At 39.5% G+C, this 25,267-nt stretch overlaps 2 protein-coding genes across 15 annotated transcripts in view; both read right to left on the reverse strand.

Annotated features, from left to right (window-relative positions):
• LOC120566409 (LIM and calponin homology domains-containing protein 1-like) overlaps positions 1 to 6,181 on the reverse strand; it is a 38,392-nt gene extending 32,211 nt beyond the window's left edge. For 11 of the 14 annotated variants that reach the window (XM_039812841.1, XM_039812840.1, XM_039812838.1 and 8 more), the window contains exons 1-3: positions 6,028 to 6,180; positions 2,554 to 2,664; positions 575 to 773 (exon numbers count right to left, since the gene is read on the reverse strand). In XM_039812841.1, the coding sequence (XP_039668775.1) occupies positions 575 to 773; positions 2,554 to 2,562 (208 nt within the window). In that variant the 5' untranslated portion in view covers positions 2,563 to 2,664; positions 6,028 to 6,180. Of the gene's footprint in view, positions 1 to 574; positions 774 to 2,553; positions 2,665 to 4,990; positions 5,212 to 6,027 lie in introns of those variants that run through there. The other 3 variants (XR_005640397.1, XM_039812842.1, XM_039812831.1) reach the window with 3 other exon arrangements.
• The window catches only part of LOC120566557 (LIM and calponin homology domains-containing protein 1-like), a 65,979-nt gene continuing 43,290 nt past the window's right edge, over positions 2,579 to 25,267 (reverse strand). The window contains exons 3-6 of the mRNA XM_039813079.1: positions 24,640 to 24,710; positions 21,980 to 22,049; positions 13,799 to 13,904; positions 2,579 to 2,664 (exon numbers count right to left, since the gene is read on the reverse strand). Of these exons, the coding sequence (XP_039669013.1) occupies positions 2,579 to 2,664; positions 13,799 to 13,904; positions 21,980 to 22,049; positions 24,640 to 24,710 (333 nt within the window). The remainder of the gene's footprint in view (positions 2,665 to 13,798; positions 13,905 to 21,979; positions 22,050 to 24,639; positions 24,711 to 25,267) is intronic.

The following is a 25,267-nucleotide window of genomic DNA, read 5'->3' on the forward strand; positions in this document are numbered from 1 at the left end:
CTTTACAACAAACATATACAGGCTTTAATACAGCAGCACCAGAAGCACAAACGACTTCATTTACCTTATATTTACACAGTGTCCATATGCCAAATTTGAACAGAACAAAAACAGCAGCTCCTGTACTTAATGTCTTCCCTTTCAAAAGACATATAGCTCTAACAAAAATGAAACAATAGCGTGGCTTTAAAATAGGCATCACAGTGATATTATTTACTTCATTATAATAGCCTTTGACGAGCACTGGGCGTCGTTCTGTGAAAACACAGGGAGGGAGAACAACATGTTTTATTACAGTAGCACTACAAGGACAATGCGGCTCATTTATCTATATACTATATCTGAACACCACGATTGACCCAAACAAAGCAGCCAGTACTGAATTACTTCCCTTCCACAAGACACACTGTATGTGGCTTAAATGACACAATGGCTATTGAAAAGATTTAACCTGCAACCTTTAAATTGAAGGGTGGTCATTCAAACCACAAGATCCCACTTTCATAATCAGTTCAAACTAGTGCTCTATGTGAATATGACTGTAAAGAGCATAAAGAGTAGACTATTTTCCTACCATCACTGCTGCCGCGGGCGACCAGGACGTCCGGCGATGGGGTCTGTCGTGAGCGTGAGCCGAAGGAGTCCAGACTGTCGAACGAGTCCTCGCGGCCGTGGCGTGGTGGGGAGAGAGAGTCGCTGCGCTCAGAGTCCCAGCAGTCGATGTAGCCACTGTCCCGGATGCTGCGTTTAGGGCTCTCTGCCTCCTCTGCCTCCTGAAAATGCAGGAACACACGCCCAGGTTATATCACATGCACAAATTAGTGTAACATTTGTGATTACAAAGGAAGGATACATAACATTGCATGCTAAGTACATCCAGTAAACCTGTGTTGTGTGAAGAGAATTTAAATTTTCACCTGGTCAAAAAACATCTCAAGAATTAGTTTGGATCCTGTCCTGTACAAACATCTCACTGTAATACCTAGCTCAACTTTGTATAGCCCTTTTGCTTTCTCTCCTTCTTCCTCACACTGTATTTTCTCATCTTTTCTTTTACTCAAATCCCTCTCTGTCACTCTCTCTTTACCTCAGTGACCCCTCCCTTTGTCTGTCTACAGTTGAAACATGTCTATGCAGCTAATGGAAGGTGGGGAAAGACCTTTCCCGTCCACCAAACGACTTCCTGTTCCTGACCCCTGGACCGGTCTGTTATGCAACTTTCAAACCTCTGACAGAGTCTTTATTATGTATTCAACTCGGCTGTACTGCCACAGAATTTGTGTATCTCTTTGTCTTACATAGATTCAACTTTCTTTGATGAAGCAATGACATTGTACAGTTGGTCACATAGGTGGATGGGCGTAAACATTTGCCTTAAAAGTTTAGTGACCAGTTTCAGTTTTTATTTCACCATTGCCAGAATTAATAATTTTTTTTTAACACTTTTAATTTAACATACTTTTTCTTTATTTTTTTTTTTTACAGATTACAATTGTTTTTCACTCTGTTGTTAGTAACACACATGCCTGAAACACACACATGCTCAGGAGACTATACATGCATAATAATAATAATAATAATGATACTATTAATACGATAATAATAACCCACCTCTATCTCAAAGGATCTCAAAACCTGGGCAAAAAAAAAGCCTAAAATGTTCATGCTAAGATACCACTAGTGGTAAATGAGGTGGTTTTTTCTTTCCTAATTTGGGTGAACTGACCCTTTAACTGATGCACTTATCCTGAGCTACTTACAATAACTGAGCAGAGAAAAGTGAAACTGGGACACACAATCACCTGCTTCTTGCATTTCTAACATAATTCTTTGAAAAAGGTCCAGTTTCAAATTCCACAAGTATTAGAAGTGAACTGGAGTGCCAATTTAATTCTTGAATGTGTGCACCTGATGTGTTTTCCTTGATTTTCAAATCTCATTTTATTATTAGTCCCTTTCTTGGTTTCATAGAAACGTGGCTTTGTTTTGGTCAGCAGCAATGTGTGAACATCTGGGAAAGTTATTCTGTTGAGTTGGCAGATATTTCTCAGTTTTATAGAACAGTGAAGGGACGTCACCTTGTTGAATAAATCGCATTGGGGTGACATCATGGCTATGAGCGGTTGTCATAGTGTGTCTGTATGTGTTTTTTTAAGGGCTTGCTAATGCTAACTTTTCTTTGTACCTTTGGGTCAGTAAAGGGGTGGAACCAGATCGAGATGATTGACACAGGAGCCAAATTTAACAGAGGTCATCTTTGGGTGGGGGTGAAATATGCTGCCTGAGAGGATTTCTGAGAAGTCTGTGTACATTTAACAAACACACACTCTTTCAGTGCATCCCAAAATAAGTGGTCCAGTATAACTTGTGTTTTTTTTTCAGGACAATTGGTTACTGAAGTGATCAAATCAGTGATTTTCTGCTTGAGTGTGAAAAGGACAGCCTCTCTCTACCCCTTATACCACTAGCTATACTACTGCCTAAATTGTCCCTGTGCTTTTGATTTACATTATGTTATTAGGCCTTGACAATACTAAAAAGGACTGAGCAAACCTTTCGCATCTGTGACAGCAGGCCCTCAAACTCTTTCAGGTCCAGCGTGGGACCGTTGTAGGAGGTACAGCCGTTGGCAGCACGACCCAACCAGTAGATGGTGATTAGAACCTAAAAAGGAAAGAAAAATACAGTCAGATATCATGATGAGATGACAATGTTCGTAAAAAAAAAAAATACAATACAATAGTCCATCTCAGTGCCAAGTGAAAACAAGAAAAGACAAAAACAAGAAATAAAGCAAGGTTTTATTTGCTAGTCACTATATTCACTCTTATTACACCTTCTTGCCCAGATTCATTAAAACTAATAATTGATAAAAATATAAACACATGCTATATTACATAAGCCACCCCCAATAAAGGCTTCAGATGTCATCTTATTCATGAAACACTAACAGAGAGAGAACCTTTTAGGCTTGTTGCTACAACAACAGCAATGCAGGTCATCCAGTGATCCTGACTACATTCTTAAATTCAAGTTCCTCACTGCAGTCAAATGTCTTCATAATGATACCCTGGATCCAGACATAATGTCCATTAGACTGCCAAGACTAAACATGTCATTCAAGGTACATTGAGCCAATTTGTTTGAAGTCTGAGTTGGCTATTCCAAATCAATAACTGCCACAGAATAAGTAAACTTGCATAACATTAGGGTATTGTAATTTGATGTTTTTCAGAGGAAAGTTGTGGAATTCAATTAAGTGGGCGTACATCAGCTTATGGTTGTATTGAAGGAAAGTAAAAAGTGAACCAAGCAAACACTTGAAACCATTCTCCACTCTGTTTCTTTCACTTATCTCCCTACAAAGCAATACAAGCTGGTTTTATGGTCATTACAAAGCCTCCTCCAAAGAAGGTACATGTTAGCTAATGTGTCAAACACGACAAGACTGAGCCATTGTTCTGACACTGAAACCAGTCACATGCACATCTCCTGCTTAAACAAAGCATCCCTTCATTGGTCACAGTGATTTGTCCGTTAGCTAGTTTAGCCTTGAGTGCATAAATTACCAGGTCAATCTTACCTCCTTCCAACGCAGTAACCTTGTAAAATCAGTAGCTGAATGAGGCCGTACCTCTGACTTATGCATGTAACCTAAAGTCCTGAAGTAATGCTAAAGTATTACTAAGGAAGTGATGCTTGCTGCATTCAGTGTAAGTCCCTTTGGAGTCAGCTAAATGCCTAAAATGCAGAATCTACATATTGGCTGTAGCCACAGGGAGATCACACAGAGCTGCACCTTGAGCACTGTTGGCCAAGTGTTCCCAGCTATATTTACTGTGTCCATGTCAACCGGCACTCCATGTCAACAGGCACTCTACAGGGATTGCTTTGATAAGAAAGCTCAGCATGGCTTAATGTGGTTATTTCAGTCATACTGTCAGTGTAAACACCCTCTGCCGCCGTTCAAACACACTTAGAGGAAGAGTGAAGGAACCGACCTGCTGTTTAGAAGAAGAACAAAGTCTTTTCTGTGTAATATTGTGCTGATTCCTGAGGGGAAATTCTTCTTTTTAGCCCAAAGGATTTCAAGTTTTGCTCAAGGACACTTTAAAGGTGGGGACACGCTTTTCAAATGTAGATCAAAACTACTGGTGATAGATTTGCAGTTTTCACCTTTTGTGGTTATTTATTATCTGCACACTTTAGCACCCTGAGCAGCAGAGCTTATTGCTTCTGTGTCACCAGTATAATGATAACATCCGTGCCAGCTCCCTCTGGAAGTGGGTCAGCACCAAATGTTGCAGTTGCTTACTAGTATGCTTTAAACAGATCCATATTGATCCCAACTGCACACACTTAATGGGAAGACATGCCACAACTGTGCACTGCATGATTTAGACATGCAACTCTAAACCTACAACAAACTGTACAAAAACCAAAACTTGGAAACAAGCCCCAGGCTACAATAGTTCAAAGAAAACATGTCAGGGATATTTTGACTGACAGAAATATAAACAACGGGCCTGACAGTGAAGTAACGTCACACTTGCTTTGCCTCTTCAGTTTCAGCAGCTGTCTGATCCGGCAAATGTGGAAAGACCTGTCAGAGGTTCCATCGAAAAACCACAATCACCTCTTTGTTTCATGTGCATGCACACTTACGTATGTGATGCATGCACAAGGGCGTGAATAACCCCAAAAATGCACCTACAATGTAAACACATACACAGGAGAGTGCATGCATGCACGTCACAATCTGCAGACCTGTAGTGGTACACTGTGATACAGATTCTCTAAACTAGACATCACAACACACACACATGCACAATCCGATCTTGTTCACCCCTGCACTGCTTAACGATCATCTTGTGAATGCAGCAATATTCCACACACCCATGCAATACCCTCTTTTTACTTAAACATTCAATCTGCTAAACAACACCTTAATCCTCAAATCAGCACATTTTTCTCGGTGCAGTTCCTTCACCTCTCAAGATGTGATGTGCTGCAGTGATAACTGCTATGAAATCCTAGTCCTCAGTCTTGAGTCTGCAGGGCAGATCCATAGTGTAGTAGCATATCGTGGTAGCAGGTCCTGGCTAAAGCCTTTAGCTGCTGGGAGTTTGTGGGCTGTTTGCTACTGCTGCAAATGTGGCTGAGAGTCCTTGTGTGTAGTCAGCTAAATGAGCTAGCAGGCCAGCTCTGCAGCGCAACCCATTAACTTGTACAGTGCACAGCAGCATCACAGAGATGGAAGGAGGGAGGAGGGGAAAAAAAAAAAAGAGAGAGAGAGAGGCCCTGCACTGACTGCAGAGTGGGCAGGTCAGCATTATGTGTTTTACTTCTTTAAGCAGCATTAATAGAAAAAGAGAAGAGGGTGCTGAGGTATGTTTGAACAAAAATAAACAACACTAGGACTGTAAAAATGGATAATTAGAAGGGAGACAGAACAACAGAGAACTAAAGTGGCCGAAAGGAAGAACAAAACTAGATAGAATATGCAGAAAAAGAAGATAATGCAAGAAGAGCTGGAGTAAGTGAAGAAAGAACAAATGGAGAGAATAGATAGAGATGAAAGATAGAATAGGATGATCACTAGGATCAATAGGATGATGGAGTTGGAAAACATACAACAGACAATCAACTGAATATGTAGAGCTAAACAATAGAATAGATGAAAGGCAGGTAGAGTGCATGAAATTGAAAGATTTGGTGGAGAAGACCACATAAACATAGAATAAATAACAGTAAAACAGCCAGAAAAGGAAATGGTAGAATAGCTTAAAACTGTAAAACCAGAAAACTAGAAATGTTTAGAGTAGGTAGTCCTCTGGTGGAATAATACAGTACAGAGAGCTGACTGTAGAGTGAACAGAACTGGTAGAGCTGGAACAGACATGATAATAGCAGAGAGTGACAACCACAGCACAAACAGAAACACTGGACCATAATAACAGTTTACATCAAAACAGACATTTAGCACACAAACAAATTATCCCACTATAATCCAGAAGTATCACTTACATTCTTGAGCTTTCGGCTGCAGTCACTTCCCCTGGGAGAATGAGAAAGAGAGATAGTGAGACATTGACTTCCAGAGTTTAATTAAATATCCTTTTTTGTGTGGCATTTTCTGGCCTTTTATTTGATAGGACAGGTTAGACATTAAATGGAGAGAGAGGGGGAATGACATGCAGCAAAGGGCCCACAGGTCGGAACCGAACCAGCGGCCATCACGGCGAGGACTAAGCCTCTGTATATGGGCCTGCGCTCTACCAGGTGAGCTACCCAGGCACCCTTAATCAAATATCTTACATAAAAATAACAGCAGAGAGCTCAAACCAACCAAACTCTCACAGATCCCTGCAAAACAACAGCAAAAACAAAACGTATTGAATATACAGTGTAGTAAAGAGGAATCTGCAGTGAGCGTAGCCCACACAGGGGGAACTAACAGACTGTACATTTGCATCTCTGGATCCAGTTTGTTGTTTGGTAATGTATTTATTTAATATTTCCAGCTGTTATGCTCACTCACTGGTTGCAGTTTGATTTTAGCTATCTAAAATAGAAACTACATAATGGAGATCGGCAAAAGAGATAGTTCACGACCAAATTACGAACTGGCTCCGTAAGGCGGTGTAATCCTCATCATGTCCTGTCTGTTGCTCTGCCCTCGTCTCAACCAAGGGAGTACATCCAGTAAGTGAGATTGCATCTGAAACAGACAATCTCCTGTTGTGGGTTACATGTGCGAATGGGAAACTCAGGACTATGTCCAGACTTCATTCCTCAGTCATAATAATAATACTAAATAATAATAATTAAATTTTATTTAAAGGCGCCTTTCTCGGCACTCAAGGACACCATAGTTCACGTTCATGTAGTTCATACGTGAAAACGGCTTAGATCTACTATTTTGCACCAGCAGTCATTATTCACAAAGACAAAGTCAAAAGAGACAGATGTCACAGTGGTATCCACATGGTTTGACTGCCAAGTGATCTCTGGAAGGTGTAGTGCAGATACACCACAGCAGTGGCCACGTAGCGCCACAGAAATAATAATAAATTGAATTTATATAGCGCTTTTCACGAACTCAAAGTCGCTTTAGAGTCGCAGAAGTTGCCAAACTGAAAAGATGTGGATATATGCTATATATCAAGCTATAAATGGGAAGTGGAATGAAGAAGTTGTAAAACTGATCCCAATACACACTTGTATTGTGGATACTTCTGAGCTAAGAAAGGGAGACATAGCAGCAGCAGAGAAATACACTAATACACGCAAAGAGGTATGACAACATTTAAGAGCTAAATTTCACATAAAAAAAATCACATAACAAACACTTTATAAAACGAAGTAAAGTGATCACTCCTTAACTATGAATATAATATATACATCATACACAAAGCAACTAAAAAAAATTAAGTATGTAGGTTAATACATACTGTGTTTAAAAAAATGCTTATAATCTAGCAACATTCCCAAAACCACCAGAAGAACCTGCCAAAGTCTCCCTGCCAGAATCAAAGCCCCCTAATGCAGAAGCCTGGTCATCGTCAGGCTTCAGCCCGGATTGTGACCAAAAAAGCTCTACATCTGTACTCCAGCTCATTGAGTTAGATGCTGCTAGCTCGACACCAGCCTTACAGAAGATCAATACATGCTCAGAATTGATACTGGATTGAAAAGGGGCCAATGGAGAGAAGCCACGATGAGAGGGATGTGGTTTCTCTTTCTGGTGCTACTTGTGAGGCAGCTGTTTGCAGCGTTTTTCAGGATTGGGTCAGCAGGAAAATATGATGGTTTTAATAGGTTTCCCTCATTATCTAACAAATCTTTTTTTATGGATATTAATTTACATACTTATATAGACAACCAATTACCAATGGGAAACACATTGCCATGTATAGGTAAAGGTTGGCTTGACATGGAATACTGGTTTCCATATACAGTATGGGAAATAAATCACCTTTAAATTACTTCTACCCACCTAAAGGAAACCCATTTAATTTGTAGTTTATTTTTTGCAGCATTTCAAAACTGCGTAAAAATTGCTAGACATCTGAATGGAAACACAGCTTCTCTCTTCTCCCCTAATTGACTCTGCCTGGCAAACTGTCACTTATCTTGGAAATCTGTTTCACGCAGAGTAAGGATCAGGAGATATTTCAGGCCTGAGCTCATAGTGTATCAGGACCTGTCTGTCTGTACGCCTTCCCTGTCCACAGCTGTTTCCAAGATGAGTAAACACCTGTCAAGAGACTCAGGGGGGACAACCCCTGAAAAACTGCTTCCTTTCATGGGTACAAGCTGCAAGAAAATAGCATCCTGTAGGACAATGGGAAACATAACAACTGGAAATAGCACAGGGAAGTTTCCTTTTCAGTTTTTGCTGACTGTATAGATTGTCAATGTATTATTATATATTATTAAAGAAATGTGAATGAGGCACAAACAGGAGTAGATTGACTATTACTGAAAACAGTAGCATCCCTGTTTAAACGGGAGCTAAATGCGTGCAACAGAGTGATGGCTGCACACATGCTCACTAACAAAGGCGTCATAAACAGCGTATACACACACACACACACACACACACACACACACACACACACACACACACACACACACACACACACACACACACACACACACACACACACACACACAAAATACCAACCAGCATCATATGCATGGTCAGTAATTTTGGAACTTAGAATATGTGGCTCTCAGATTGTTGTGGTTTACCTTCTGATAATTTATACAGATAACCTTTTGTTAACTGCTAATTTCAAATAATACTTAACTTGAACTCTTAACATATATTTAGATTTGGTTGCAAATGCCATTTAGTTGTTGATGCAGGAGATCACACACACACACACACACACACACACACACACACACACACACACACACACACACACACACACACACACACACACACACACACACACACACACACACACACACACACACACACACACACAGTTGGAGTCATGGTTGAGTGAGTGAGTGAGTGTTGTATTTGGACAGAGACCAGTTGTGACAGAACAGATATGCTATTGTTGTTTCACTGACACAGGCTCAACAAACTTGCATTGCCTCTCAGTTCGTTGTGTATGTTGCAGTGAACTGGATTGTCTGATGCACAGAATAACAGACACGGTGACTGACGGAGAGTGACACACACAGAAGCAGGCAACCAGTGATCCAGACAAGCCATCCATTAACACACAATGAATGTGTTTCTTTATCAACAACACTTGGCCCATCCACTTAATAAAATAAAAGCCTTCATTCATTATCAAAATGTCTTGCCTTTGCGGGGGTGGGCCTCTGCCAACCAGTGCGTAAGTTGCAGTTATACATCTATGTCAGGCCAAAACAAAAAAAAAAACAAATGACACAAAGAATTAAGGCAGTTTTGAAGGCAAAAGGGATCCCCCACACCATTACACCACCACCACCACCACCACCAGCCTGCCTAGTGGTAACAAAGCATGACGGATCCATGTTCTCATTCTGTTTATGCCACATTCTGACTCTACCATCTGAATGTCGCAACAGAAATTGAGACTCATCAGACCAGGCAACATTTTTCCAGTCTTCAACTGTCCAATTTTGGTGTGCTCGTGCAAATTATAGCCTCATTTTCCTATTTTTAGTGGAGATGAGTGGTACCCGGTGGGGTCTTTGGCTGGTGTAGCCCATCCGCCTCAAGGGTGTTCGTGTTGTGGCTTCACAAATGCTTTGCTGCATACCTCGGTTGTAACAAGTGGTTATTTGAGTCAAAGTTTATCTTCTATCAGCTGGAATCCGTCAGCCCATTCTCCTCTGACGTCTAGCATCAACAAGGCATTTTAGCATTCCAGCATACTGGATGTTTATCCCTTTTCAGACCATTCTTTGTAAACCCTAGAAATGGTTGTGCGTGAAAATCCCAGTAACTGAGCAGATTAGGAAATACTAAGACCAGCCCGTCTGGCACCAACAACCATACCACGCTCAAAGTTGCTTAGATCACCTTTCTTTCCCATTCTGACATTCAGTTTGGAGTTCAGGAGATTGTCTAGACCTGGACCACACCCCTAAATGCATTGAAGCAGTTGCCATGTGATTGGTTGATTAGATAATTTCATTATCGTGAAATTGAACAGGTGTTCCTAATAATCCTTTAGGTGAGTGTATATGTACACTACTGGTCAAAAGTTTTAGAACACCCCAATTTTTCCAGGTTTTTATTGAAATTCATGCAGTTCAATGTCTTATTGTACTCTGAAATGAAAGAATGGAAGAAATGAACAATTTAAGTCAAAAAAGAAATCATCGAATCAATTTATAAACCAAAATGTATTCTAAATTTTTGACTCATCAAAGTAGCCCCCTTTGGCAGATATAACAGCCGAACACACTCGTGGCATTCTTTTAAGCTTACCATCTTGTTCTTTTTTCCTAAGGTAGTTCTGGCATAGCTTGAAATTATGTTTTGGGTCATTATCTTGCTGTAGGATGAACCCCTGACCAACTAGGCGCATACCAGAGGGTACTGCATGGCGCTGCAAAATGCTGTGGTAGCCGTTTTGGTTCAGGGTGCCTTTCACCGACCCTGGTGAAAGGCACCATCACGTTTCCTCCTCCATGTTTGACAGTTGATGTCACACACTGAGGAACCATCCTTTCGCCTACTCAACGGCGTACAAAAATCCTGCGTGATGAACCGAAGATTTCAAATTTTGATTCATCAGTCCTTCTTCCAGTCTTCAGTAGTCCATTGACGATGTTTCTTGGCCCAGGCAAGCCTTTTTTTATTATTCTGACGTCTTAGTAGTGGCTTTCTTGCTGCAACTCGACCTATCAAACCTGCAGCTCGAAGTCTTCTCTTTACAATTGAAACTAAGACTTGCTCATTACGACCACTGTTAAGCTGTGCTTGAAGCTGTTGTCCTGTGAGCCGCCTATCACGCAAGCTGTTGACTCTCAGAAACTTGTCTTCTGATTCTGTTGTGGTTTTGGGTCTGCCAGACCTCTTCCTGTCAGACTTTCCCCCAGTTTCTAAGTGCCTTTTGATGGTGAAGAATACTGTACTCACTGACACCTTGACTTTCTTCGCAATTTCTCTGTAGGAAAGACCAACATTCTTAAGTGTTATGATGGTCTGTCTCTCTTCCATTGTTAATTGCCTTTTTCACGCTATTTTTACAGCAACACACTACTTTCTGCAGTACAATACTGTTCAAATAATGCTCACGAGGGTACGGTACCACAGTGTGTTCCAACAATACTTTTTCTGTTTATACAAACAGAGGGGGTTGTAAGTAATCCAGACAAGTTGGAACACCTGTGGGAATTGGTAGCACCAACTTTCAAAGCTTGATCAACCTCCATTGCTGCAGAACAGCTTTACATTGTTTACCCATTTCTTGTTCCCTGAAAAAAGCCTTTTTGTAAAATACTGAAATGTACATTATTTTTCAGTTTTGGGTAACCTTACTTTTTTTTTTAACCTCAGGCAGTTCACCACTTACCTTTGCACCATTTCAAGCTATTCATTGGACTTGAACTGCTAAAATTTTAATAAAAAATAAAAAAATCAGAAAAATTCTAAAACTTTTGACCAGTAGTGTATATATGAAATGAAGGAGAAAACTATATTTGATCCATTTTCTGTCTTCCTGGTCAGAAAGACAGTGTTTTCTCTTCCAGACTTCTGGGATTTGTGTACAATAATAATTACTTTAACCATCAGTGCTTTCAGATAAATTCCACAACACTGTTGACTGTCAGTTCATCCTTGAGTCCAAATGAATGTTTATGCCAAATTTGAAGAAATTCCCTACAGGGGGTGCCTGAGATATCGTCCATGGGACAGACGGATAACCCAAATACAAAATACCTCCGGCCCCGGCTGGCGCGGAGGCATAAAAACTCCCGAAGAGCTACTAAATGAACCTTGAGATGAGATTGTTTCGACTGCTGTTGCCAAGGTCAAGACTCAACTTTGAATCCTTAAAGCTCCACAACAGCTACTACTGTAGTTGGGCCTTGAGATGAGTTTGTCAAATTCATTATCTACTTAGTAAACGGGTTATCATATTGCCACAAGTCATGCCTTCATTGCGGTTTGCTCATATACATTATTTTTAATTCAACTGTTATATTACTCGTAATTATATTATATATTATCGACCACACTACTTTAAAATAAGAATGCATTTAAAAAAAAAACATCTGTTTCTACAATCTACTAGTTACAGAAACTCTAAAGGCTTTACATCATTTAGCTTTGTAAGAACAGCACTTTTGTGCACTATAGCATAAAAACCTCAAACCTTTATTTAACCACGTAAAAGTCCACTTTAGACCATCCACAATCCAATCCAAAGGCATGCTTTTAAACGTACACTTGTTGACCAAGTGTATGTGAGTGATGTACAGCTGTGTGTAACTTATTATTGCAATTTATTACATGTACTATGTGACCTGCTAAGGGATTACAGATTTAAAAAAAAAAAATTGCTTTAAGCTAACTCTGGTACATTCAGATCAATCGGTAATTATTACTCCTGTCAAATGATTAAAATATTTAATCACGCTTAATCGCATTAATGTCATAGTTAACTCGCAATTAATCGCACATTTTATCTATTCTAATTGTCCCTTGATTTCTTTTTGTCCCATTATTTTTTCTTATTTTAATGCTCTCATCAACATGGAAAAGTGGATCGGCTTGCTTTGTGCTTTTGTCGCCTGGCTTTGAGGGGGGGTAGAATTGGCATCAGCTGTGTGCTTGGCCATCAAGTGGTATTTCAGACTGGACGTGCTGCGATGATAGCTCAGTTCACAACAACAAAACACACAGATCACTTTGGTCTTGTCAATGGAACCATTTGGCAACTTTTTAAAAGTAAACTTTCCATTCAGAATCTTATTGGCATCCATTTTGGCGTCTCACACTCGCTATCCACTCATCGCCATCCACTCAAAACGTTAGCCTACTACTACTCTTTGGCCGGCTCACAAGCCCCAAAAAAGTGTGTGCGGCATGCCTGTAGTTTTGTTTCCGGTCTAGCTAGATCCGGTGTGGTGTTGTAGTTTTTCTAACGTTACTAGTTGTTGCAACAGCATGTGAAAAAAAAAGTAGGGCTGGGCAATATATCGATATTATATCGATATCTTGATATGAGACTAGATATCGTCTTAGATTTTGGATATCATAATATCGTAATATGGCATAAGTGTTGTCTTTTCCTGGTTTTAAAGGCTGCATTACCGTAAAGTGAACTTACCAGACTGTTCTAGCTGTTCTATTATTTGCCTTTTCCCCACTTAGACATTATGTCCACATTACTGATGATTATTTATCTAAAAATTATGTGTGAAGATATTTTGTTAAAGCACCAATTGTCAACCCTAGAATATCGCCGCAATATCGATATCGAGGTATTTGGTCAAGAATATCGTGATATCTGATTTTCTCCATATCGCCCAGCCCTACTACAAAGTTTGCTATGCCAAAAAGAACGTTAATCTCGTGATAAAAAAAATTGACACCGTTAAAATGGGTTTGCGTTAACTGACAGCACTAGTAATTATACATGGTCCCTTTGAAAAAATAATTTAATAAAAGTCTGGCAGGAACATAAAGTTTCCCTATCAAAGAGTTTGGTTTCTTTAAATGCTGTTTAGTGTGCTTAGGAACACAACTGAGGAAACACACACACACACACACACACACACACACACACACACACACACACACACACACACACACACACACACACACTACCCATTTGTGGCGGTGCCGACGGGTCCTGCAGGTCTCCAGGGTCAAACAGCTGGGAGCCTTTCAGTCCCAACTCTTCACAGCCACGCAGAAACACACTGAGGTTGTCCTGCACAGAACACACACACACACACACACACACACACACACACACACACACACACACACACACACACACACACACACACACACACACACACACAGTTTCATCAGGATAAATGCGTAGTTGGCAGGGACAGAAGGCAACACGTGGTCAAGTCCATTAACCGCACAAGGTCTTAACTCAAACACACCCGTGACAAACACACTGTCTTTCTCCGATTCACTTAAATTCATACAGTTTTTGTAGAAAATACACTTCTTCAAATATGAAAATGCCCAAAAAATACTACTACTACACTGCAGTACAGAAAATAAACTAAAGTCTGGCTTATTAAGCATGGTATACACACACATGTAAACACACTTCAGTACTCAGTACTAGTACATCTATTCTCAATGACTTCCCTAATATTAACCCAATCCTTAACATGAACCCAATTCTAACCTTAATCTTTAAACCCTCTAACAACCATTTACAGACCAGACCTATGGACAAAGTCCAAAGATGTCCTCATAATTAAGGTGTAAAATTCAAATGGGTCCTCAAAAAGATAGAGAGAACACACACTCACAGATAATTAGAGGTATGGTCAAGATGTTCTTCATTTAAGTGCTCATGTTATGCTTTTTCCCTTTCCTTTATTGTGTTATATATATCTTTTTGTGTACGTTATAGGTTTACAAAGTGAAAAAGCCCAAAGTCCACCCCAAAGGAACTTACCATCTCCAACAGAAAACACTGTTCACAAACTGCTCCAAACAGCTCTATTGTAGTCCAGCCTTTAGTTCTGTGACGACCGTGCGTCACTTTGTAACACGTTATAATGCTCGCCTAGCTGCTAGTGTGGCACGCCCTCATACTCTGCTTCTGACTGGCTAGTAGTCCTTACCTAGCTACTGTGCATGTGCGACTCCCAAAAGAGATGGAACAGAAGTAAGATGTCTCACTCTGTAGCTAAAACAGAGAGCTCAACACACAGGGTGAAAAGATAAGCTGCAGCAATGTGCAGTATAACAACAATATGGTGTTTTTTTGAAAATTAAACCACATAAACCTATTCTGGTACAACCTCTAAACACAATTATGAACCTGAAAATGAGCATAATATGAGCACTTTTACACAAACACAAACACACACACACACACACACACACACACACACACACACACACACACACACACACACACACACACACACACACACACACACACACACACACACACACCTCTTTCAATGTCTCTCTGTCAGACTCGACACACAAAAGTTGGCTTAAGATGTAGAAGTACTGTATAAGTACAAGAAATGACAAAAGTCCCATTTGCTGGTTTAAACAGGATTGATTCATCTATTTTCCCTGCAAACAAACATGCAAAGCCACACACCACACACCACACACACGAAAATCAGGATACCTGCTCGACAGAAACGTGACACCACCAGGTTTTGTGGACGGCTTTAGTGAGCCTCCTCTCTCAGATTACTCCAACTTTAACTCTTCACCTTTTGCTTCCATCAAGTGACTTCCTTTTTATCTTCCCCTCCTTCACCTGCTTTTCCTCGATCATTCCTCTTTCTCTTCTTTACTACTTTTCACTCTCTCCTCATCCTCTCAGTCGCCCTCCCTCTCTCCCCATCTGCTCTCAGATAAACTCTTTGTTGGATGCAACCTGAGCTGAGCTCTCCTCTCCTGTTCCCAGGTTCTCGCTCGCTTTGTTTCTTTGCCTCTCTATCCTTCAGGGGGCCATAGCCAAAGTCTCTCTCTCTCTCTCTCTCTCTCTCTCTCTCTCTCTCTGTGTCACCATTTCCTCTCCACACTGATTGTTCTCTCTAACTCTCTCACAGAACAAAACACAAATACAATGTGCTTACATCCACATACAACATGCACACATTTAGACAAAATGCTGTTTTAATATAATATACTTAATTAATATACATCATTTTGTGTTCAGAAACAGAACTAAGAGACATATTTATATTTACACATTAGCTGGTGCAAGTGGACATGCATGGCTACAAACACAAACAAACCTGCTTGGTAACACTTGTTCTCACGATCCTTTTCCATTTGTAGCAAAACACCCCCTTCAAACCCACCCTGCAGCTTCCTGTGTTTTTGGGACAGCGCCATCTCTGCTCTCCTCGTGAGGCAACTCCATCCACCCACCCACACACAACCCGGACTTTGAGAGAGGACACAGCAATCTCTTCGTTTGACAGTTTTACTCCAGGGAGAACACACCCAATGTGGGTCTCTCACCAAGGTCATATTTGACTTCAAAATAAAGATCTTTCAGTCCAGTTGCATATCAACAGCCATGTGGGCTCTATTTAAGATTATTTTACAGATTACAGACACTTGTGGAACAATAAGATACTCCCTTAGGGTGGGGGACAGTATGTAACAGGGAGTAAACAGATCCAAATAGTAGCCAAATATCCACACTGGATGAGTTTCTGTAGTAAAGTTTACGTGGAGGATTTTCTTTTGTTAGAGATACAGTAAGTACTTAATCACTTTGCTCATGAACCACTTGATATCAATATATTTCCAGATCACACTTGTACGTTTGAAAAACTGACTGGAAACTCAGTGTGTATAAAAGAGCTGAAAGGGTAAAGTGAAAGACTTAATTCTCTGCAAATATCAATGTTCAGGTTTAAGACCGTAAATAGCAAATCAATAAATATTATTGACTTAGTGAGTAATAAATAAATTATTAAATAGCAAAGCCCTTTCAAACAAGGGCTGCAGTCAGAGCTGGACAGTAAGAGTGAACACAATTTTTTTTTACATATTTAGTAATACTGTAGACATTGCCTCTTCTGAAGCATAGACATTCTTCCCTAACACCATGCATACATGTGTTTAAAAATTCTGTTGATAATATTTGGCAAAAGACAAAGTCATGCAGCCCTCAGTCCTACCTACAACATGTTGTGCATAAATAGATATCTTTTCTAAGAGACAGGCTGCCAGGAGCTGTTTCATTAAGGAACCACCAAAGAAAAACATTTCATCGTGAAAAGGTGGCGTTGACAACAAAAATATCAGCTATCAAAGTGCTATTTCAACTCCAATTTCAGCAGCTAATAACAATTTTGTCTCACAGTTTCTCTATATTATAGCTGGAATTTCCCACAGAGTGGAATTGAAATAACAAAAGCTGAAATAAACAAAGCCAACATACAATTTAACAGGCTCATTTAGTAGAAACCCACGTAATGGCAAACAGGATAATTTAGTGTGTGTTTGGAGTGTGTGCGCACGTGTGTGTTGGTCTTAAGAAGGGAGCATAACTCTGTGGTGATTTACAGGTCACCGACACAGGAAACTGGGCGTCTACCGCAAAGAAATGACTGACAGCTGAATGTGTTTGTAGAAGGATTGGGAAGTCGACACAAAGCCCTTGTCCACATAATGCCAAAAAAAGTCATCGTAAATTTGGGCAAAAGTTATACCAAGTGTGGAAATACCCACATTGTGGTAAAATTAACAAGTAATAAAATTAAGTAATAAAATAGAGCAAAAGGTGCACAGAAGAAGAAAAATCACCAAGGACCATCTAAATGTAATTTGCAACCAAATCTAAATATATGTTAAGAGTTCAAGTTAAGTATTATTTGGAATTGGCAATTAAACAAAAGATTAGCTATATAAATTGGCAGAAGGTAAACCACAACTGTCTGAGAGCCACATATTCTAAGTTCCAAAATCACTGGCAATGCATATGATGCTGGTTGGTATTTTGTGTGTGTGTGTGTGTGTGTGTGTGTGTTGTACCTATATTTGCATGAGTGTGTGTGAGGAAAAAAAAGTGCCTGGGTTCCTTTGAACCATCCATGTAATCAATATCTGACTACCACGATTAGACCACCAGCGTTTCTCAGGGAAGAGGATCAGTGCTGACACCCTGATTTTAGACCTTGACATAATCCAGAGGAAAGTAGCCCAGGATGAGAAAACAAGCCCCTTGGGTGTTAATAAGATATGTCCCTGATTTTTCTCTCTCTCCCTGCCAAGGACAGGCATGCAAACAGGTCAGGGGTAAAAAAGGTGAGACGGATACGGTGGACCCCCGCCCCTCTAGGGTGGTCCTGGGGTATGGTCCACTGGAAGAAAAGTTTGTACAGTTTAAAGTTAAATCTGGTGCACTTTGAGAGCAAAATTAAGAGGCTAGATCTATGTAGAATCTGTGCTCAATAATGTATTCTGTTCTAACTCTCCCTACATCAAAAGGACAAGCTTTGCACGATAAATTTGGACATTTAATTTAATAAATACTTATTACATATAGATCTGTACATTTAATATTCATTTTGTGAAACAAGGACCTTAAGCACTCACTTTAAAGTGGTTGCGTATTCAGAAGTCAACTGTGATGCATGTGTTCAGATTTTAAAGATTCCCCAACACATACTGATGTTATATATACATAGACAAATACTATTTGGGTTAATCTGCTTTTCTAAGTATTCTCACTAGAGTTCAACCAGTAGATCAGTTAATATTAACTAACTGCAGTTATATCAGTATCTGTGAATATGTTGTTTAATAAGTAACAAGATAAAAGATATGTTTGACTTAAAGAGTGTTGCTCTTAACAGAGGGACCTGACTTGTTAATTTCTCAACTGCAAAATGTCCTGCTTTGCAGATGACGTAGTAACTATTCCTAAAAATACATAAATAATTAGGAGATCCTTATCAAAAACATTTGATTCAGTAAGGTGTTTATTTTTTAAATCCAGTATTGGGACAGGCTATAGTACAGACTTATGTTGTATAATTTTATATTTTTAGGTAAAATCCTCTTTATATCTAAAATATAAGCCTTTCTGGTACTACTACTCTTTAGTATGACTGACAGGGCTTTGAAAAGCTCTCACTGTACCAAGGGTAGTTGAATTATCTCAACATACTAATGACAAATACAATCCCTCAAATTATTATGAAAACTGAAAATCCCCAAAACTGGAATTACAAGGGTTTTACATAACAGTCTGAAGGTGATTTTTTAATTTTTTTTTCAGTTGCCCTAAACTTGATGCAATAACACATCTTTAAACGTGAATTACTACCATTCAACTTGCAGGGCCATTCCTACTGCGTGTCTGTTTACACACCGTAAAACATGAGCATACCAGTCGACCCAGAGACGGCTGGGAACAGAGCATGCAACAACCAACCTGTTCAGACGAACACTGAGCCATACAGGCCGAGCTGCCAAAGCACTGAGGTAGCTGCTCTAATTACAAAACAGCCAAACCTCCTCAGAGACTCATTTATCCATTAGCCCCCAAACAGGAAGAGGAAGGGGGAGTAGCCTGTGTTTTATTACGATGGTCCAGATAACACCAGACCACTTGTTTATGCGTTTCTCACCTCTTTAATCACAGTCAAGAGGAGAAAAAAATCCCTTTAAAGCCACAGGAAGAAGCTGAAAGAGAGAATTATGAAACTTCCAAAGTATAGAGGGTCATATTCTTCATACTGGAAGAAAACCAGTAGGTGTGATTCTTCATTTAACTTTTGTATGCTGTCCACAAACTTCTACTGTAAACATGTTGTCTTCAGTGAATGATTCATCCCTCTTTGGGGCAGTTAGTAACGGTCATGTAATGTTTTTCGTCCTGCAACTGCATTGCCTCTCCTTGGGCCAATAAGGGCAGTTGTTTTCACTAACTGTTATTTGAGATACCAAACAAACTTGTGACACAAACTAGCAAACAGTTTAACAATCACATTAAATTAATGTGATTCAAAAAAATCAAAAAATGTATTAGCGCCTCATTCACACTCAAAAAATATGGGTAAGCTTTCCAAATGGTACCATTTGTTATGGCGATTGTAGAATAGATTGCATTTTATTACGTACAAGTGTTAGCGTTACTGTATCCAAATGCTTGATGTCATTATCGAGTGAAATTTAGAAGTGAAACTGCTAATGCTAATCAAATTTTCTTATTTGTTTTCAGCAGCTTTGAGCCCTTAAAAAGCCTTTAAAACACTAAAAGACATGGCTGTTAACCAGTGCAGATAATCTGATTAGAGTCCATTTGGGAAAGAAAAATGACATAAAGAAAATTAAATAATGCAGGATGGTACAACCAGATGAAGAAAAGAACGCAAAAAGCTAATAACGCAATACATACATTACCAAGATGCCAGGATGGGGTGAGCATAGAAGCTCTTGGGTTGAAAAACCTCTAACAAGACAATTTATTGTTATTCTAGCAGTGATTGTATGGTGAAAAAAACAGGCCTGTAAAGAATATGGCTGTTTAACTATACGCAACTTGTAAAAAGCCAGAGAAGGCTCATTGGCAGCCATTAGTGACGCCATGAGATAAGAAAAGCCATTTCAGCCCAATTCAGACTTCCTGGTCTGTTCTGTCATGCTGTGATCCAAATAATACCCAGTTCCCCTTACACTTCTATACCACCATCATGTTTTAACCTCCTTTGTCTGTCCTTTGTCTGTTAACAGGGAAATACAACAACCTGTCAATGATGTTTCATTTCTTTAATCATACAGATGTGGTGATATAAATGATAATGCCACATTTCCAAAATGGGAGGCAGGATGAGCAACAGATATTTGCTTTGAAAACAAATAGAGGAGAGAAATCTCAGTAAGTGGCCAAGTAACCATTTAGTGATCAGTGCTGGTACACTAAATATATTAATACTAAATACAAAGTTTTATTCTTGATCTATACTTCTTGTTCTATATCCTGGTGCGTACTGTTCACTTAAGATTATCAACAAAATACCCACAATGTTTTTACATGAACTGTCTTCAAGACAGCAGATAGGAACGCAACTAAGAGCTAAGTTATGAAGGACGGAGAGATGGAAGTACATTTAGCGTGAGATCCAATGCGATCAACTTTCAGTGTGCCTCTGTTTACGTGCCGGTCCTGGTCTTGAAAGGTCACTTCATCCAGATCAAGGTCTTAGGTGGTCATGAAAGGGCTCCACTGTATTGCACTGTACTCTACTCTGGAATGTATTAGTGTTCAGGTCTACTGAACGTCACAGGGTCTCATTTAAAGCAGGAGGCAAACTTAAGATTCTTAAATAAAAGCACTGACAACAACGTGCATTATTCAATGTAGGTTTTAGGATCGGGAGGAAATGTCTTAGTGCTCAGATGAAAAGACACTTTTTGATGGTTTTAGTAAATCAAACTAATTCCATTTAGTCAAAGAAAAACAATGGAAAGGAGAATGCCAATGATATTGGAACATATGCTCCTGCAGATGACTTATGTTGTGATCAAGTGTTTATTTATTTATTTATTTTCAGAATAGGAGTCTACAAATGATCTGTGTCACTGCAAAACAACCTAACTGTACAATAAGTGAGCCGTTAAGGGCTCAGTGTCACACACGGCTGCTGATGGACACCTTGGCTGCGAGGACTGAAACTGAGATCCCTCAGCTGCTGGTATCTGTAATCAAACCCTGATAAAACACCTGGTACTGGAAATGCATGTCACATAGTTATTGTCAGTGTATGTCTGTATTACCAATTTGTTTTCCTCACATCCTTGGAAATCAGTTAATACAGTGCAGGTTGGATGGATATTTAGCACTAGGACTAAATGATCTGGCAAACAGACATCATTTCCCACTCCAAAACATATATAACCTGAACATCATATATAACTTGAACAGACATACACCAACAATAAAGTTATGTGGTGATGTACTTCATATGAGGCACCTGGCATATGACAAGGTTGGTAACCTCTGGAAAGCTGCACAGGAATTAAAGTTGCAAGGCTGCCATACAGTACAGGCAGCCACTATGCAATGTCATGTATGAAGTTGTGTACTTTATTCAAGGATTACTGAAAGTTTTTAACATTAGACAGCACTGAATTAGACTGCCTAAAGAATCCCTGGAGAGGGAAACAGACACTGAAAGGGGAGGAAGAGACACAGACATAATAAATGCTATAAGGGTGGAAAAGTAAGAAATAGCATGAGAAAAAAAATATCAAAGAGGATCAAAGGACTGGCTTTAGTTTTGGTGGAAAAGCGGTCAGGTTGAGTGACGGCAGAGGACTCACCAGGCCAGCTATGGGTGTCGGAAGTCTGTTGATTTTCTTCACCAGGCCGGGTTTAATAGAGCTCAACAACCTAACAAAAGAAATGCATGGAAGAAGACATCACAAGCTGAATTTTAATAAAAAAATACATTAAAAAAGGGCATGAGTCAAGAGTCAAGCCCTCAGAATTGTATGACCAGTTGTGATGAATATTTCAAATGATGCACCGCAAATTAACTTTAAAATCCAGCTCATGTAGAGTGAAATTACTGCAGGCAAAAGAGATGAAGAGTGGGTGAAACTGTGTGTGTGTGTGTGTGTGTGTGTGTGTGTCTCTCTTCAGAGAAATAAGGGGGAACAAAATGGGAGAAGGAAACATTTTTGAGGGTCCCAGAGTGGCGTCTGGAAGGTTTATAATGACAGATCCTAAATCAGAGTGGAGAATTGGTGCTTCTCCTTCCACCCACTGGGAGCTGGTAAATATTTCCAGTACACTTCATATCACAGTGAACTACACATGTGAAAAGGTATGTCCTTCTGCTGTCATCTCTCATTACAAGAAGGAAAACCTTTTTTTTTTTTTTTTTTTTTAAAGGAAATGTACAGTATATTCCTGCAACCTTGGACAACTTGTCAGTTACGAACCAGCCACAGTTTCACAGTTCCCCCCCAATCCCTCTCTCTCTCGGTCTCCAGTTTCATCTTTTGTGTGTGTTTTCATCAGAGGAAGCACTGTAATGATTATCTCCTGTAAAAAAAACAAACCTGCCCTTGTATACTCTTACAGTATAAGATATCAGCGGCCCTGTGATGTTGATGGCATTCCAGCAGGTATTTTGCGATGAACTGCTGTAATTGACCTTTTTAGTGAACTCTTTTTCCCCTCAGCCTGCCTCAACTACTTCAGCTGCAGTTAGAGACATCCTGCTGTACTGTATGTTTCCCAGAATAACTTCCAACAACCCCTAGAGAAGGGTCGGTGCTACATACAATGTGTAGGTGGGGAGAGTGGGCAATGGCAACACTGAAGAAAATATTTCCACTCTTGAAAAACTGCCTGAAATGAGAATAATGCTGCAGTCGGCTTTTTTTTATTGTTTACACCCCCACTCCTCAAAATAAAAATTAACCTAGTGGATTTCCCTGTTTCATCATCTCTTTTAAAATGGATTTTTCCCCGTATTATATCGGTAAAGATTTATTTGTTTACCAAAATGTTTGGGGAAAAAAACCTGTCATTGCACCTGTGATGGAAATAAATCAAAGATAAAAATCAGATTTTTTTAAACTGTTATCTGTGGCCCATTTGTAACTACCACTGTTCAAATTAGTTATTGCATTCACATGAAGTTGGAATGACTACAAGAGTGAGAGTGCTTTCCTGGATTTTAAAACCGAAACAATCAAAACAAACAGAGTCCAAGCGACATAAATACATCATCTTACAGTTTGTACAGGGACAAACACATTTCCTGACACCTTGTGTATCAGGAGAAAGAGGAAGAGGCTGGAGGGAGTTTCGCTTGTGCAAGTGAGATTCAAAACAAGCCTCAAGTTCAGTCTACTCTCTCCCCTGCTGATTGAATGTCATTTACGCACATTACTTGACTTAACACTTGCGTAATTTACGACAAGGGGATGTAAGGTTGATGATTAAGACACAGTCGAAAACTGAAATATATTTAATTATTTAACAATCATATAAAGCAGAAAAAGTAGCAAATCTTCACATTAGAGAAGCTGGAACCAGATCAGGGTGGGACTGACGTTAATTTCCATGCTTGTTCATATTAAAGTAAATTCATTCCCCTGAGATAAATATTGCTATTTCCTTATTTTGTGAATGACACATTTAGAAAGTGAGGACTACCTCTAGATGTTCAGTGATATTCCAGAAATTCCAAAACCAGTGGGGACACTGTTAAATTGGATGTGATGTCTGTATTCACAATAAAGATGGTGTAAACATCGGGCTTGCGTAACTGAACTTAGCAGAAAGGAATGTGAAGTGTCTGTGTGTTTTCAGTCTCATTTTAGCCCCTAGACTCATTATGAGTGGGCCGACAAGAGGTCACAGTGTTGCACTGGAGTACAATTGAACAGGACTCCAGTCTCTCTGATCACTGGACCACAGTGTTATAACAAATCAGGGCAACTACGAAAGAAAAACCTGATGTCCTTCATATTAATTCTGAATCATATGTAGTTATTCTAGGATGACATAACAGTGTTTGGTTTTTCCCTTTAACGTTTTATAAACTGTCAGGGCATTATAATTACAAAACAAACAGATGTGGAGGAAGTCAGCGCACCAAACTATAAATTTAAAAACTATAAAGAAGAATGCAAGAACAAAATCTGTCAGCACTCACTTGACCTATTTGTGAGCACATTATGATTCTGATCCTTGCACTCCTACTCTCAAGTTTTTTTTTTACTGTTGCACCCATTTTAAATCACCATGATACACAATAACATCTCAGTAGCTCAAAATAAAATAAAAACAGAGTCAAATTAAAAGAACCTATATTTCACAGTTACTCAGACAACAGTAATAATGCATTATTTTCTTCAGGAAGAGAATAGGAGAAACACATGTAAAAGCTTAGTCAGAGACAGCTAGTGGACAATTTAATTATTAAGGACAGTCAGATCAAAATTCAAATGTAGTCATAACTTACTCGCATAGCAAAATCCCATTCTCCAAACCCCCTCTGAAGTCCTTGTCACCAAAGCATCTCCCTGTCGCAGCCTACAGAGAGAGAGAAAAGGAGTGAGTTAGCAAAATATAACAACAACACGGCTTAAGAACATAAAAAAAAATCAAGTCTATCTCTGAATCTGAAGTCTAGACACACCAACCAAGAAACAAGTCCAACAACCTTTATCAACACTCCTTTCACATCTTTCTTTCACGATAAATCCTGAAAATGGTATGGAGAGGTGCACAAAGAGCTGCCGGCTGTATATCAAGTCCCTCTCTAGTTAACAGCTCTAAACACTAACAAGCTTGACATAAGCCACAATCATCCTGACCAAATGGCTCTGGCAGGCTAATATGTTGTGACAGGGGATTTATTGGGTAATAGTTACTCAGACCCTCTGAGGAGGAGAAGCTGCCTGTTTTCATGTATTTGCATGACTACAGTAAATCATCAGGCTTGTGTGATTTTGTTGTACACATATTTGAACACATATAAATGGTTATTATTTGTTGCAAGACATGTAAGTGCATACAAACCCTGTTCATGCTCCAAATATGTGTACGGTTCAGTCGCAAGAAAGAGTTGGCCTTTCACCTTTATTTAT

Source organism: Perca fluviatilis, chromosome 10, assembly GCF_010015445.1.
Source record: "Perca fluviatilis chromosome 10, GENO_Pfluv_1.0, whole genome shotgun sequence".
NCBI lineage: Eukaryota > Metazoa > Chordata > Actinopteri > Perciformes > Percidae > Perca > Perca fluviatilis.